This window comes from Ciconia boyciana, chromosome 9, assembly GCF_034638445.1.
Source record: "Ciconia boyciana chromosome 9, ASM3463844v1, whole genome shotgun sequence".
NCBI lineage: Eukaryota > Metazoa > Chordata > Aves > Ciconiiformes > Ciconiidae > Ciconia > Ciconia boyciana.
This window is the reverse complement of record NC_132942.1, coordinates 9,788,296-9,806,194: the sequence shown is the minus strand read 5'-3', so window position 1 is coordinate 9,806,194 and position 17,899 is coordinate 9,788,296. Positions and strand designations below refer to the sequence as shown.

At 37.5% G+C, this 17,899-nt stretch overlaps 1 protein-coding gene across 6 annotated transcripts in view; it reads left to right on the top strand.

The window, feature by feature from the left end:
* Nucleotides 1-17,899, top strand: part of EBF1 (EBF transcription factor 1) — a 285,433-nt gene that overhangs the window by 262,922 nt on the left and 4,612 nt on the right. For 5 of the 6 annotated variants that reach the window (XM_072872920.1, XM_072872919.1, XM_072872918.1 and 2 more), the window contains exons 12-15: nucleotides 7,288-7,353; nucleotides 7,949-8,126; nucleotides 9,686-9,865; nucleotides 13,594-13,788. In XM_072872920.1, the coding sequence (XP_072729021.1) occupies nucleotides 7,288-7,353; nucleotides 7,949-8,126; nucleotides 9,686-9,865; nucleotides 13,594-13,788 (619 nt within the window). The remainder of the gene's footprint in view (nucleotides 1-7,287; nucleotides 7,354-7,948; nucleotides 8,127-9,685; nucleotides 9,866-13,593; nucleotides 13,789-17,899) is intronic. The other variant, XM_072872921.1, reaches the window with a different exon arrangement.

The window sequence follows — 17,899 nt, the reverse complement described above, 5'->3', positions numbered from 1 at the left end:
TTTAGAGTGCAAAATGTGCTTTTAGGTCATTGTGGCAAAGCTTTGAGGTCAGATAGAAGAAAAGAATCTAATGTTATCATTTGTTTGTTCATATGTTCATGGATAAATCTGGAATAATCTTTTTGTTGTCTAGATAGATAGGAATAGTATGAGTCACTGTAAACTGGTGGGGTGGAGGAATTTCTGTCAAGGAAGTTGGTGAAGAATTTTTTGTTAGCCATTGAATTGGATTTATGTGGACTTACCTGTTCATGATCTAGTTTGTATCTCATTTATTTTGCCTTCTAATGATTCACTGGATCTGACAAACTGATCATAGTATGAAAGATGGGATTGCATAACTAAGGAAAAATATGTGCACAAGAACTGGTCTTTACATGCTGGGATAAATACTGCAGCCTTTTGTACAGCATGAAAGATGTGTTTCCTTTCGTGATCTCGCTGTGTTTCAAACTGAAGGGATCTGTCCTTAGATCCTCACAGTGTGAACTTGCAAGATAACCTGTGGGAAATGCTGTAGAAGATGCCAGAGGATTACCATAGCGTCAATTTCTTAATGACAGCATTAGTGAGTCCCTAATATGACTGACATCTCCCAGCTACCAGTTGATGTGTTGTAGGATGTGAATAGATGTAAGAGTACAATGTAGTAATATCTGCCAGCCCTGCACTGTGTGCATGGAAGGTAGATTGGCCTCATGAGTTAAAATTTGACAACTCTGAAGGGTTCCTGCAGGTAGCTATAAATGCCTTTTTCTGGTAAACTTAGGGGTCTAGGGCAAGACATACTGTAAACGTACTTAGGAGAATCAAAGTTCTACAGCTATCTGAGGGACGTAGATGTGAATCCTGTAATCACTGTTGGATAAAGTCCCTAAAAGAGGTGATTTAAGCACTGGCGGAGTGATTTCAGTTCTGCATATCTGCTTTCACATACCCACTCTTCTCCCTTTGACTTAGAGACTTAACATTAGCAGAGAACTCCAGAGCTTTTAGAAACAAAACCATCCAAATTACTTGCCAGATGCTTCAGTAATGATAATATGGTGGGAGCATCCAGACTCTCAAATGTCAGTTTATTCAAAGAGTTATTCCAATGCAACTATATTAATGCTAGTTTATTCCATGCTACTGTGTATCTAGATGAAGTACACATCTGTGCTAGCTACTAATTCTGTTGCCATTGTTATGTGCCCATCATTTATGGAAATGAAGACCAGCAGTGTGAGTGGTGTGGATTAAAAAAGGAGGCTCATACCTTTTTTTTTAGTATCTAAGTACACCATATTAACAAGAGGATAATAGGGGTAAGATGGGAGGCTTGCAAGGACAGACTTACAGGTGATCATCATAATTTTGTTCCTTCTTTTGTCAGCAGTATTTCCAATGGAGGCTGTGAAGAGGGTGTGTTTTCCCTATTGCTATACATTTATCACCTTTGTGGTTAAGAGGTGTTTTAATCATCGATTCTCAATGTTTATGGCTAGATGCCTGCTCGCATTTGCACTTCAGCGTTTGTTCTTTCTGCTGCCTCATATAGGCTTTCTATATTTTATTTATAAGGTTGGCTCATTGTGGAGCAGGTGGTAAGGTCATGCATGGCTGTTTTTAGTGCTGTAGATTTAGGCTGTGATTTTCAGTTTGGGTAGAGGCTGATGAGACTACAATGACTTGGAAAAGCTAAGGTTCTAGCTCCCACTGTAGACTTATTTTCTGGAAATTGCCATTGAAATTCAGTGACAGGAATTCAGTGCATTTCCATCCTATAGGCAGCGGTAAGCAGAAGCTTTTTTATTACCCCTCATGTGACGTATGTTGTCTTTCTCTCTCATTTTGCTTTCCTGTCTTTGTAATATCTATATGGTGTTTACTTCTTCAGTATGATTCAATTATAAAATCTGGAAACAATTCAGTTGTTTTTGTTTGCTAGAGAAGTTTTCATCTTTGTGTGAGTACAAATATCTTTTTAGTGAAATGGCCCTGTTATTTTATACTTCCCATTAGGCTGGCATAGTTCCCTCAGTTTTACAGTAAATGGAGGATCTTTACATTTGGAAAGGCTTTTATGAGTCTTTATAAAACTATAATTGCTGAAAATGATACAATAATGCAGTGCTCAGTGTAGATGTGGAGAGATGGGAGGTACTGGACAGGCTGAAACTCTTGTATACCAAGCTATATGGCTGGCATTTTAGATCTGTGGCATCCTTCTAAATGTCTATCTATCAAAATGTTCGTTTTGCCTTTACACTTGAAAGAGGTGTTCACAATTTTATCTGTATCTTTTAAAATATAATACATACAAAAATTTAAAGTTTAAAACTTTAAACTTTAGTTTAAAACTTAAGTTTAAAACTTAGTTCTAACACATTAAGTTTAAAACACTTAAGTTCTAACATTTATTAAGTTTAAAACTTAGTTCTAACACTTATCCTTAACTAGCACATTTATACTTTCACCCATTGAAAAACAAAGGAAATTTTGAGCACAAATTATTGTAATTTTGACTTGAAATTTCAGAATGTGACCTTTCCAAGGTGAAGAAGGGAACTGGAGTCTGATGTTCAGCATTTTGACTCTGCAGAAGAGTTTTTTTTCTTGCAAGTAGCCATGAGAGTAGGAAGTTAGAAGGCAGAGCCAGGAGGTCAGACATAAGAGTCAAGGAAGTATGAATGACATCATCATCCCTAAGTACCCTCTCAGAAGATGAATGAGCTCTCTCTTGTATTACAATGCTAAAGAGCATTAGAAGGTGATATGATATCTAGACAACACATAAGATAAATGCCTCAGAGTATGCTAGAACAGCTTCCCCCCCACGCTCTCCACAAGTACATAAATCCTTTGGTGGTCTCCATAATACAATATGTGGCTAATGAGTATTATATATTGTGGTCAGCTTCTTCTTGACAAAATTAATTTAGATTTAACAAGTACCTTGAACATTATCTAATTTACTTACTTAAGCCGAATAACTCAGTGTAACTCTAGATACCCTTTAGCTGACTAGACTCACAGCACTTCTGGGACACAGAGTGGATTTTTTTCACTAGTTGCTGAATAATAAGTAAGCAGATGTCAACAGAAGAAAAATCCCATCTTTCTTAAAGCTGGCACAAAATGTGTTTATCATGATAAAACTTGACACAAAATGTTTTTGTCATGATAAAACTTGAAATGCAAGTTTCATGATCTTAATGAATTCCTTCTGAAGGGGATGCATGCCACAAACAAAACATGCAAAGTTGCTGAAATGTTGGTTCAAGGTACATTCTGTCAGAAGTGGATTCAGTCTGAATTTCAGTCTGTGTGCTTCAAGTGCACAATCATTCTGGTATGATTTATATAATCCTTCCTACAGTAATTTTGGCATAGGCAAAGTTGCAGCAGACTTCACTACCCAGCCTCCTCTTTTGCTTGTGTAAACACCCCTTCGTATTTTCAGGAGGAAAATTTGATTAAAATATTTAATTGCATTCCTGTTTCAAAAATTAAAAAGGTAAAAATCCCTCCGTAGAAAATCAGCTTCAGTTTGGAATAAAAATGGACTCTGGATCTGTGGTATGTAGCTGCATGGAGGGCAGAGTTCTGATGCATCATATTTAATCACTAAAGTAATCTTTCCTTTTTCCAATATTTGCTTAATTGTTATTTTGATAGAAATAAAATGATGCTCATTTGAAATAAAACGCAAGACCAGAAGACCCTCACTTTAGCTCTAACTAAATGCTGCGAAGTCCTTTATTCTAAACCAAAAGCTGTCAGACTTCTAGCATTAATAGAAGAGTGAATCTTTCTTGACAAATGCCCCCATAAATTAGATATTAGCTTTAGTCAAACTCTGTCTCTCTCAGGAAATATTTCCACTTGCATATTCAATTGGAAGGACCTTACATGATGCCCACTTACTGCTATGAAAATCTAGGCTTCTGAGATGAAGGCAAAGAAAAATTTCTGTGAACAAAAGAATATCTGGAATAACAGACCTTGAGCTTATGCAGAGATTTCTTTTTTATAGAATGTGAGTTTCACTCACTTTTTGGTATGTCTGTCTGCTGCTCTGTCCACCTATCTATCTGTTTATCTATCACCATTGCAGTGGTAACATGCAGTATCAATTGGATTGTAAAAGACATAGATCTTTTATATTAGCTGTCCTTTTTTATAATACCTTTTACAAATTTAATCAATGCATTTTAATATACAATATAGTTTAAGTGCAATATACAATAAATATTCGGGCTTCATCTTAAACATGCTCTAGCCTTTAAATTGTTAAAACTGCAGTGCCCTTTCAATCTACTTACATAATGTCATAAAATATACATTTCAAGGTAAATGAAGTCAGCTACTTCAATTTAGTCCCTCAAACTGGTAGTAAATGAGAGGTTAACACTATGGTGCCAAACCCATTATTGAGTAAATTTAGCACCTTGGACAGCTCTGTAAAATCTTTATTGCTTTCCTGACCTGCTCGTCATGTTCTGTCTATGTGTTCAGTGGCTCTCAGCTCTGATTGAAAGGCAATATATTAGATCCCGAACACAAACATGCTCGGGGGCTGCTTCACTGTGAGTGTAATGACATGGAGGTGAGAACAATTTTCTGGTCACCGCAATCCAAGCACCTTGCAAGGTCTGTTGCTCTAACTTATAGAGGACTTTTGGGGCTTCTTTGTATGTGGAGTTGTAACAGTAGCTTCTATGGTAATTGAAGCAGAGCTGCAAAAGGTTTAAGATGCATTCAGAAAACAAGAAGTTAATATTTTGAGCATGCCTGTAGTAGCATTTTGTTGTGTATTTTTAAAGCTAGTTTGTGTCTATAAGAACTACCGTCAGCTCTGGAATAGAAGATACCACTATTTGACACAGGAGTTTTTGTGTACATCTACTTTGTATGATCTGAAAATGTCATAAACAAGAAATGCTTTTATTGTGTGAAAATATTGTTAGAGAAAGTATGAAACTCAAATTTACAGATTCTGAAAATGTTGAAAAAACATAACCATTGACTAGCTAGGAAAATGGAATGCTACTTGTCAAGCATATTTCAATAAACCATCACGACAATTATTTTTATTTACATGCAATATGGTATGGCATCAAAGAACTTCCAATGTTTAAGAACTGGAATATATTTGATATTAGGTAGAGCGGCTGTAAGATTCCATGTAATTACCTCATTTTTTAACATGGTCTTCAATCTCTTTTTAGATGCATTCTAATGTTTTTAGCTCAGCATTACATAAATAACTATGATTAGTCAGGTAGAGCAGAAATGACTATTTAAATTTATTTTTTTTAGTAATTTAGCATAATGACAGCTTAGGTTAACAATATTCCAAAGCAGTTTGTGGGCTACGTATCACATTCTAATTTTACATCAGTGAAATATATAGTGCAAACAATTTCTACTGAAGTGAAATAAATCCTAGTTTGCAAAGTCAAACACTTGTGCAGTAATTTTCCACCTAAAATCATGGATTGAAAAAGATAACATTTTTCAGTAACATCTCTGTTCTCTAGTTTGTATCTTCAGTATGAGGCAGAAAGGGCAACTCAAGTGTTCTGATGATTCTGGTAAAGCAACAAGGATTGATTGTACCTGGATGTTGTTTGTAGTCTGTCTGTCCATGATTATACTGCTAACTGTTGTGGTCAAGCTACACAAAAAAAACCCCAAAACAACAACCACAATGGAAAGAAAAAAAAAAAAAAAAGAAAAAAAAAGAAAAAGGCTGTAGCAACTTAACTCCTCAGAATCTGTTTCAAATGTAGTGATTTAAAAATCCATAAATTATATATTACATCTCACTTCATATGTGGAAAATAATTTAAATGTGTGTTCTGAGAGAGGGGTGTGTGCAGCAGAAGGCAAGCCTAAATGTTTACTGGGAGTACAAAAATCCTCCATCTCATTTTTGAATTTAGGACATTATATATGTCATAAGTAGTTACTGCAGTATGACAACTATTTTATCTTATATTATAGAGAATTTAAAATTGAAAAAAATGCTAATATGCATCTAAAAGCTTGTCATTTGAAGAGTTGTTCAAGGATTTTTGAAGAGGTTATGGTGACAGCAAAATGAACGCAATTATATCTCTATTTTCTGATCAGAGTCTACAGTATATGAAAATTGAGCATTACTGTTTCTTTTTGGTATAAAATATGGCTATTGTGTAAAATATTTTAAGTTAAAAAGTTTAACTTTGTAGAAAACTGTAAAATCCTTAGAACTGGTACTATTTTTGTAAGCTACCTGCAGAAATATGCTGTGGTGAATAGCATCGTGTTAGTATATTAGAGCAATACTTAGGAGCTGAGAATTACAAAAATATATTGTTTTACTCAAAGGACAGTCTCAACTGGTTTTGATCAGGCAAATGGGAATCTGCTAGGTGCTTTGAAAGACTAAGAAAAAAAATGTCTTCTGGGTTAATTCTGCAATGCATTTTTACAGTTTCTATCAGGATTGTTCATAGAGATTTTTCCATGCTGTAAAATATAAGAACACAGGAAATGCTATTATTACTTGAATGCCAGTTTAAAATACTCTAAGAAATATTAAGTGAAAAGGAACAAATAGGAAAATGGAGAAAAAAAAATTGTCCAAAATGGAGAACTAAATCCCAGACTGTTTTAAATTCTGCTGTCCATGCAGGAAATTTTTCCAGGAAACACTGCACCGTACTGGGCCATTCTCTCATACTGTATGTGTTTTCCTCTTGTGCATCATTTTATGTACATGGATCCTACCCTGACCCATCATATCGAGATACAAACCAAAGAAGTTGAAAGGTTACATTACCAGTAGCATAGGACTGATTGGATATCTTTTGAACGTGGCCTGCTGGGTAAGGTCACAATTCCTGCAGTATGCAATTAAGAATAAAATAAACACATTGAAGGGATTCATAACATGCTCTGAATGACATTGATTGCAGTAATCTAGTAAATGACCTCAGGATTGTATTCTGCAATAAACTGATGAGTGGTTTATAGTGCAGATGGTAGAGACAATTGAGTGATGTATTTTATTTTGCAGCACCAATGATTCTCACCTTTTGACTTGATTAAGCGTGTGTGTGAATAGGATGAACTAGTGATTTAACACCATTCAGTGGTTGCTGAGAGTTGTTACAATTAAGGTGTACCTGGTGGGAAGAAAAAAAAAACACAAAACACGGTGCAACTAATAGAAGAGTATAAAAGATTCTAATACTTGTTTTCCCCCACAAGGAGTTTATTGAACTCAGAGGAATGCATCTGTTTTTATATTGACAGGAAGTAATACTTAAGAGGGCTGCTGATTTAGTAGAAGCACTCTATGGTATGCCACACAATAACCAGGTAAATGCATTCTACTTCAGCAATTCTAAAACATGGCTATTTCTTAGATGTATAGATAGATCAGGAGCTAAAGGTATATGGTACTAAAATGTGAGCCAAGAATAGAGGGCAATGTCATATCTGGAGTGGGGTTTAGTTTGCTTGTTTTCTTTTTTAAAGGGTGTGAATTAAGTTCTCGTAAAAGCAACATGTTATTAACCCTGGAGGCATTTGCCCACTTTCACCAGATAGTATATAATATGGGCAATGATATGCATTATGTCTTGCCACCAGTGATTTTTCAGTCTTAACCTAAAGATAGCTTTAAGGTGGAGTAAATCTAGGCTCTGGCCCCATTCTGCCAGGTGGTCTTGTTATACAGATGCATGGCCGCTGGGACTGAAACTTCCAACTCTCTTACCACAGCTGTCAGGATTTATCATGAAGGCAGCAGATCTTATAAGCATTAGCTATCAGTCAGCCAACTGGTTTAGAAAGAAAAGCGTCTAGTTTTTGCCTTTGGACAGGGAAATGTTTCATTTTGGTGTGTAAGTAAAGGTTTGTCAGAGTTGCATTGGTAACTCTTTTATTCTCTTTTTCCCTTCTTATCCTCTAGGAAATAATCCTGAAAAGAGCAGCAGACATCGCAGAAGCACTCTACAGTGTCCCCCGCAATCACAACCAGCTCCCTGCCCTCGCTAACACGTCGGTCCATGCAGGAATGATGGGAGTGAATTCCTTTAGTGGTCAACTAGCTGTCAATGTTTCCGAAGCCTCACAAGCCACCAATCAGGGTCAGGAGAAGACTCGTCTTCCTCTCTCTATGAACCTTTTCTGATAAAAGTCAGGGAAACATGCAGAGCAGTGAAAGAGTGATGGTTCAAAACTGAAGGCTAGGAGCATGTCTAGACAGACACCATCCCACATGCATGCACCACCTTTGAATGACACAATACTGTCATGAGATGGGGCTTTCTTTAGTGACTTTTACCTCAATTTGGGAAAAGCACTTCTGCACATATCTAAATAGCATTTCCTTCTGCTTAGAATAACACTTGTATTTGTGTTTAAGTCCCACTAATTTTAAAAGGATTTCTATCAACTTGAGCATGTGCTTAATGTTAAGTACTTGTTTATATATTTTCCTGAGCATGGATGATCTCTCAGTCTAGGGCCTATGTCGCAGTTCTTTATAACACAAAAGTATCCCTTGACTATTTGTCTGTTTGGTTTGGTTTGGTTTTGCAAGAGAAATAATATTGGCACTGATTTTTTTGCAGAGTTTGAGACTTTTCTAAATTTTGAAACTAGCAAAAAATAGAAATATTTACAAAGACATTTTCAGAGCTTCTCTAATTTTTAAAATAAAGTGGTTTTCACTGTGTATAAAATCAATATAGTTTTAATTCCTACAGTTAAAAAAAATATGAAGAACATTTTTGTAAAAACCCTTTGCATTCTCCCCTCTCCTTTGCTCAGCTCTATTTATTATCTAACTTAAAAATCCACTATAATGAGAAAGTATTATGATGAGGCTGTTTTCTAGGAGGACAGACAAAATTATTTTGCATTACACTAAAAAAATAGAAATGATTTTTAGATGAAAATATTTTATGGATGTACTGTGTGGTAGGAAGAAAAATTGGCATTTTTTCTTCTAGGAGTGAAGATGCATTTTGCATTTCTGTGCTTCTAGAAACAAGTCTTCCTTTCTGGATATTTCGATATGAGTTTCCCCAAAGGTCATTTCCTGAATTAGGTAGAGATTCAAATTTTAAATTGGTGCCAAATTTGATAGTCATTTTCTACCAACATAACGATCAGACCAGGGCAAAAAGACTAAGGATATCCCACTACTTTGAGAAATATAGCCTACATTTTCTAAAGTGTGCAATGAGCATCTAATTTGAGATGCATTAAATGAGCGCGACATCAGAAGAGAGTTAACAAAAATCACATGCTTTTAACATACCTTAAGTTGGTGTGTACTCCTCACTTTGAAAATGTAGGTCATGTTTACTCCATTTCCTACAAACAGCTCTTTTAGAGTGAGTGTTCCTGTAATACCCAGTGGTAATCTTTGCTTGAGGGCATGGGTTGCCTGAGGAGCTGTGAAGGCTGTAGCCTCCCTCCTCCTCCTTTGTGCTCCCATCAGCAACGACCTAGGGAGTGAGGGTTCACAATCTGGGTTACCTGGTGGGTAGTGGTGGTCAGTCCTGGCCCTCCCCATGCACATCATGGCTGGACTAGGCTGCTGGCTTGGTAGCCCAGAGTTACTTGCTTGTAGCTGTTTGCGTAAGAAACTGTTCTCGGGCTAATACCAATTTCTAAATGTATTCCCTCCCCACAAAAGGTTTTACTCGCAACTCAAGCAGCGTGTCACCTCATGGCTATGTGCCAAGCACCACCCCTCAGCAGACAAATTATAACTCTGTCACAACAAGCATGAATGGCTATGGGAATGCTGGAATGTCAAATTTAGGCGGTTCTCCAACTTTCCTGAATGGATCTGCTGCCAATTCTCCCTATGCCAGTGAGTATTATATGGCTTTTCTGTATTTTGCACATTTTCATTAGAAGGAGATAGTGACTTTTCTGTGATACTCAATATTTAGTTTCTATTTTGAGCACTTGAAACAGAGCTTGGTCCTTTCTCTCCTCTCCAAGGCACTGACCTTTGAAGCACTTTGAAGACATTAGTGTTTCCAGCAATGGTCTTCTATTATTATTATTATTATTATTATTATTATTATTATTATTATTATTATTATTATGGATTCTCATAAGAACTTAAAAAGAATAGTATCTCTCATGATTTGGGCTGATAGTTTCATAACTTACCTTATACTCTATAAATAAGAAACACTGTCCTCAACATTGTTAGAAAGCAGGGATGGCATAAGTGACTTAAAGTCCGTTGGAGTGGATCAGAAGTCAGTTGTCAGTACACAGCTTTTTGTTGCAGTGGGTGCGGAAGGAAGCTAAGGATATTTGCTGCAGGAAAAATAGTTTTTTCCAGCTGTAAGATATGAAGGACAGAAAAGTTTACTGTAATAAGAGTGACATTTCCATAAGCTGCATGATGATGTTTCCGAGACCTCTGAGTAAATAAAATGTTCATAACCTTTATAGAAATTATGAATTACTACTGGGCCTAATCTTGATTGCTTATACTCCATTTGCTTTGTAAGTAGGTATTATATTGACTTCACTGAGAGCTTAGTATTAGTCAGTAAAATGTGACAATGGCTCTTAGAGTTTGTGTTTTAGTGTCTGTACAGTGAATGCCACAGAGATGTAAGTCCTATATTCATTCATATATAATCATATATTCCATGGCGTAAAGAGCTTATGGTCTACAGTCCCACTTATGGAAATATTTATGTGTAGGACTAACTTTCTGCATTTTTATATTAAAGGTTTAGTAACCTGTTTAAATATAAATACATTTCTGTTCGTAAAGGCCTATGAACCTCTTCTGCAGCCACTCACACAGCTCCGTAGTCCCTATTCACATGAGAAAATTAAGCGAATAGGACCTGCCCAATTCCTCTGACATTACTCATGTGACATAAAGGATTCCACTGACATCTGTATAAAGCTGCTAGCAGAATCAGGCCAGAAGGTCTTGTCATATAAATAGGTTTCTAGGCTGAGACCCTAGCATGGACAGGTCAAACAGACTGATGAACATACCAAGGTTTACGCAGCGAATCTTAAGTTTAGTGGTGTAACAGCAGTAATGAATTATTTTGAATTGCATTGCTAGAGTTCAGACTTAAAAAGGGGATAGTAACCCGGATTTAAAAAATTACCTCCAAGGCTTCTTAGCTGCTGCAAATTTAGAAGAAAATATTTACCCACATAACTAGTACTTATAACCTGGGAATTGCTAACCAGTTATTATTTTTGTACTCTAATAATAACGTAACATGTAATGTTACAAAGTACCTTACTTATTAAGTTGAATTTACTGTCATAGAATCTGTGCACTCTGAATTCATAATATAACATGATTGATGAGACATCTCTTTTTGGAAGCAGATGCCAGTAATGCATTTAAAATACTCTAGCAGTGTATTATTTCATATTTATGAACGAAGTCCTCTTTAGAATAGCACTTCACTTCCCAGCCCTGGTTCTCTATTCTTGTTATATTTTGGGAGGTTTTCTTGGTAGATCTGTCATTCTGCTAATGCCTAATCCATTGAATCAGAAAATGCTTCAATCATGACCTGAAAATTAAAAGGTGGCATTCTTAATTAAATCAATAAACTAATTGCTGTATAGTAGCAATTCAATTTAGGTGCTTTGATTGCTCTCCCTTAGCAAGTACTTCCAGACATAGAGTGACTTCAGACTAAGATTGTATCTGTCAGACTGTGAAACTTTGAACATTTAATTTCCATTAATTGATTTCCTCAGTGTTAACAAATATGATATCAGATTCTCAAATAAGAACTTAAATAGGGTGATTTTTATCTACATAAATGCAAATAAAATAATAATTCAAAGCCCATATGATAGGATTTTACTCTATAATATGTAATTATTCATAGCCCCCTCGTGTATATAAGTGGTTTCTAAACAGGATGAAGAATGAAAGTATGGGATCTTACTATTGGTCCTTTCCTTTTTTTTTTGTTGGATAAGAGGGGAAACTGGCAATGCTGTCTGAATATACAAGTAGTTGGCTTTATTTTCATGAAAACAAATTCACTTAAAACCTCAATGATAAATACATGAACCAAAGATATTTATCCCATTATATAGTAAAATAGTGGTTTAAGGATATATGTATTTAAAAACTGAACCTCCTATGTAGCAGGTTTGCATTTTGGACAATCAGTTCAGTCCCTAAAAAAAAGGAGAGCCTTATGTCTATGCTTATTTAGGAAAACTGAAGACTCTCATTTTATTCAGTCTTGTAGTTAAAGCCAGATCTTCATTTGATATAAACCAGAATGGCTTCATTGCTTAGCTATTCCAGCTGAGATTCCAGTTGATGGCTCTGAATGAGAATGTTGTATTGACTGTATTCAGACGGTGGTCATATGGGAGATATTATTTGTCTCTGGGAGAATTATTTGTCTTGACCATTATAAAACAGACTTTCATTTTCAAAATTCTCCATCTTGGGTGAGATATGAAATGCCAGCTCCATTCCTGTGCATAAATAAAATGGTCATGTGAGAAATATGACTGTTTTTCATGTCACTGAGAATTCCTGGGAAGTCCCCACAGCAGAAACTTTCCCAAAGCTGATGGATACAGGGAAGCTGGAGACTGACTTGGTACTAGTAATTATAACACAGAAAGCATCTGTGGCCATTGTGAGTAAGGTTTAGTGATTTCTGCCATTGGGAGATAAAAGAAAAGCATGATTTCTGTCAGTTATACACACATTTTTTTGTGCAACAGACACTGAAAACACCAGTGCCAGGAGACCAACGGAGTAAAAAAATGCCAGAGCAGCCATCTCACTGGTTGCCTCATGCTGGACACCCTCCATGTATACATGTGTGTGTGTGTGTATTCACAGCTTTTGGAATAACTCCTTTTAAACCCTAGTTCTTGCAGGGGTTGAGAGAGGAAAGAAACCCAACCATTTTTGCTGACTTTTGACAGCTGGGTCACCACTAAGATCTCTCTACTTTTTGCAAGTTTGCTTGAAACTCCGTAGGTCTTTCTGGAGCCATCTGGCTAAAAGGAAAACACAGCTTAAAATGCTGGTTTTGGAGGCCAGTTAAAAACTTAAACCTTTCCAAGATAAAAATTCCAGATCAAGATTTGTACTTTAACCACTTTCCTTGCCCATCAGTTTTGTTAACCCCTGAGTTACCTACATGTTCTGGATTCCCTCTTATACACCTACACAAAAACATTACAAATTCAGACCAGGGCAGTGGCTAATGCCAATTACTAGAAAAGTTTGAAACAGGATGGCAGGACAGGGTTGTTGTAAGAATAAAGAGTTGCAGTGACAGAGAATTAAGGGAGTGTTTAAGAGCTCCTAGAATTACTGCTCCTGAACACCTGCAAAACAAAACAAAACAAAACAAAACAAAACAAAACAAACAAGTGTGTTTCCTGTAGTGACTGATCATGCTTTATGAACAACCAGAAATCTAACTGCAGTAAAGGCCTTGGCCATTTGAAATTAGACCCAGTGCATCCGAGAAGCAGAATTCTCTTGTTTCTGCAGCCTGCTGATTATCTAATGCTAAAGAATGCCTTTTGGGGGGTCTTTATTTCCTTTAGTTGTGCCATCAAGTCCGACAATGGCCTCCTCCACTAGCCTCCCCTCAAACTGTAGCAGTTCCTCTGGGATTTTCTCCTTCTCACCAGCCAACATGGTCTCAGCGGTGAAACAGAAGAGTGCTTTTGCGCCTGTCGTGAGACCGCAAACTTCTCCTCCTCCCACCTGCACCAGCACCAATGGCAATAGCCTGCAAGGTAAGTGAAATCAAGTCTGGAGCATAGATGGCTGCTCTCAAAACCATGAGTTCCCGGCACCTTGTGAGGCTCTAAGTAACACTGAGTTGTTAAAGGGGATAGAAGACAATGGGGGATCCCTGGTGGTCTCTGTCCTAAGGTTTCCTCCTGTAAAGAATAACTGGACTCCACCACCAGCCCACCTAGTACCATGCAGGTGTTTGGCAAGCACCCTATCTCTAACTCAACTAATACTGCTGAATTGAGAGACTCTGTCTTTTAAAGCACAGACCTACTGCTATGATAAAAATGAGTAATATTTCAGCTTACTAATACCATCCTTTTTCTTTCTTTCCTCTCTTATTCCCTGTTGTCGTCCTTTATCAGACCAGTCTTTTGTGGACTCTAGCAAGTACTCCACTGCAGGGTCTCTCCAGGGGCTGGCCTTCTCCTGAAGTACGTCACTCAATCTTCCCTTCCTTTTTTTCCTTTGTCATAGTAGACTTGTGCAGAAATCCTACTGAGAGCAAATAGACCGTTACAGAGCTTGGCACAAACCTTTGCCTTTCATAAATAGAAGACACATTACAAACTAACAGCAGCATTTTACAGTTTAACTCATACCAGGGCAAACATTAGTTTCCACTGATTAATGTACTTCTGTGCCGATTAATTCCATAAATGGCGTAGGGCCTTTTTGAAAGCCTCTTCAACTGTTGGTATCAAGGGGCTGCTCCTTTTCTGCATCCCTTCCCCTCTCATTACAAAGTATTCCAGCATTAGCACCTGAATATGTTTTGAAGCATTGATGCAAGCCGAGGGAGTGACAGACAAAAGCTTGTCAAACTGAGGATGCTGCAAAGACCAGCACTGCCCATTTCATTGTTTGATTCAGCGTGTTTTACAACACTGTGCCTAAACCTTCCTGTGTAATTACCTCACTACGCATTAGTGTGCTGAGAGAGACATTTTCATGCTCGCTTAGACCGAGGAGTTTCCATACGCAGGTGCAGCCAGCTGCCTCCAACTATGCCAGAGGTGGGAAAGATTTTGCAGTATGCGTTGTGCTTCCCCAGACCTGAGGTCTGTTTTCCTTTCCACGTGCCTGTGCAAATTATCCAAAGAGCATCAAGCAGGGAATAAAATCCTTCATTTTTAAAGCCGTGCTCAGAAGGGGCTGTGCAGAGCAGGGGGAGGATAGTTCCACAGACTCCACATGTCACTCTGCGGCCTCTGGAAAGAGAAACGCTGGGCTTGCGGGCATAATGCTGATAGCACCATTAACAGCCAAAAAAAATCTATATGCAGGCAGAGTGGAAGGAATTCATTCATAAAAGCTGGGATCTATTGTGACTGAAGGAAAGCATTGTTCTCAGTGCATTTTACACTGGTGAATTGGGAGGAGGAATCCTTGCAGATGTACACACATGCACACAGAAATTGTGAAAATACTTAGAACATATAAGCAGAACTTGGCTACCTTTGCTCAGGACTTTGTTATAAATACAGACTGTGTCAGGAATAAAACACAACAAAATTTTCAGATGAGCTGTAGTGTTTAGGAGATTAGTTTTTGCGCGTTTTAAAAATTTGGCACTGCTGACATGCTACAAATTTTAAAGGCAACAGCTAAAAACGTTTCACCTCTGTATTAAAAAAATAAAAAAGGAGCTAAGAGTGGACCGCTAGAAGCTTTTGAACACATTAATGTTTTTTTCTTCTTTTCACCTTGTCCCAACCTGCTGTTGCGGGTGGAGAGAAAAAGCGAGTAACAGGAGAAAGCTTTTTCAGGCACTGTTTTTCCTTTCACAAGACACGGAATTCCCAGATTCCACGTATTTGGTTATGAAAAGCAATTATGGAATGAGCTGAGAGCACTGGACGCAACTGAAGCTTGCTGATTGCCTCCTCACTGTGTCACATCCAGATCTGTAATGCCCAGAAACCACACAGATCTGAGTGTTTCCCCTAATTTTTATTTAGCAATTCAGTTTTCATAACAGGAATGAGACACCAAGAGGTGGTTCATTTCTAGGTCATCACTGAACTTCTTGGTGAGTTAAAGACACACAGCCTTTAGTCCCATGCCTTCTGACACCACCTGAGGCTTGTAATAATCACTCAGAAATGCACTGCCTGTTGTGCCTTATTGCTTAAATAAACTACCATGTCTAAGGAGGCTGTCTTATCTCTCTTGGGCTTCTGGATACATCAGAAAGCAATCAAGCTTTCCTTATGTAGCTTAGATATCAGCAGAACTCACTAAAACAACAGCTAGGCTTATCTGTTGTTCTCTTTGCCATGCAATTTTGTAAAACTCAAAATACATTATTTCTGTAATTTGCTAGCAGCAAATACAAATTAGTATGTGATAGAAGAAATAGTGCCCATTGGTGGGAGTTTTTCTACTCTCTTCCCTCCCTTTGTGGAGCTGGTGTGATCTCATACCTCCACTGTTTCCCACTGATATCTCCATTTTCAGGATCAACAACATGCTACAGCTGAGAGAATTTGCATGATGAGATGTAGCACTTATGGAATAAAAGTAGAGAGATATAAATGAAGACTTGGAAAGAATGGAAATATCAAATATTTTAGGCAGAAAATATATCATTTTGCCATTTGCCTTGTAATTTAATTAAGAATTTCAGAGCTCTTCAAAAACAATAATGCTTTGAAAAAATGAGCAAAGATCTGCATCTGTACCATTTGTTTCCAATGGCAAAAGGTGCATGGCTGATATGTAACTACAGGAAAATGTCTAAGCCATGAAGGAAGGAGTTGCAATTATGTCACCATTGTTTGGGCTCTTACCCAGCGTAGGCAGCTGTGCTGTCCCAAGAGAGAAATTCTTTGTCATTTCTTGTTGAAATCAAATTGGTTTTGATGAATCTTTTAGCTTGAGAATTTTTTGTAGGAATAATATTTTGACATTTTCTGAAGTGTAGGTATTTTTTTCTAAAGCAAAACAACATCTTGTTTTAAAGTTTCACTAAATTTAGAATTTAGAAAGGGCTGAAAAGGACAAAAAAGGTTAAAGTAGAAAGCACAGAGGATTAATTATCCATCTGACTCTGCTCAGTTGCACTCATCACATATAGGAAGACTCTACCCATTCCCATCTGCTCAACTCCTTGCTTATCTGAGCAGTAAAGGAGGGAGCACTGTTGTCAGTATTGCTTTTCTCTGCACTGTAACATACGGCGCTGACGTCCAAGCACTGCAGTCCCACCTCTATATTCTGGTAAACAACTGCCATTCATGAATCTCCAAGTGCTTTACTAATAGGGATAAAAATTGTTATCCTCAGGTAAGAAACAAACAAATCAAACTGCTTGATGTAACACAATGAGCTAGAAGGAGAACTGGGACAAAACCTGTGTCTCAGGTCCATGCCCTCCTTGCCCTCACTATGAAAGTGAGTCTTTCATATATTCAAATAGGGAAAATTACACTCTCTCCCTTAGCTGTAGGTGTCCGCCTTGCAGGGCTGCCACAGCAGAATTACAGTCTGGTTGACTGTATCCATCACTGTCAATACCTATTTTATTGATGCCATAGAAGTCATACCCTGGCCCATACTCTAAGGATCCCAAGAGCAGAGTAGGGAGCAATCACAACAGTGAGAGCGTTGCTTAGCTTGGGTTTCCTTCATTTTTAGTTACATGAACCAAAGGGACAGCCCAATTGTGAGGATTCAGAACTTGTTTGAGACACTGCTGCAATAAAACCCTTTGAGAATTCTTTTAAACAAAACTGCTGTTGTTTCACCCAGTGTTGATTAAATCGGCAAGAATTCTAAAAAAAAAAGCAATATCGAATTCATCCTATGATTTGAGATGAAGGAGACAGCATATCTATGGAGATAATATGAAACTGGAGCCTCAGATTATCTCCATGGTAGAGCCAAAAAAAGCCCATGACAGGAAATACCTCAGCAAGGAACATCTAAGACACGGTGGTGTCCTCTATGCTACTCACTTGAGTGTCTTCCTGTAGGGCTTAAAGCAACTCAAGTCACCTTTCTATCACTTTTATCCTCATTCTCAGCTCCTTGAAGAACCCTTATGGGGAGTGGAAACAATCAGTACAGTGATTCCACATAAAAACATTGCTGAATGATAAATTCCAA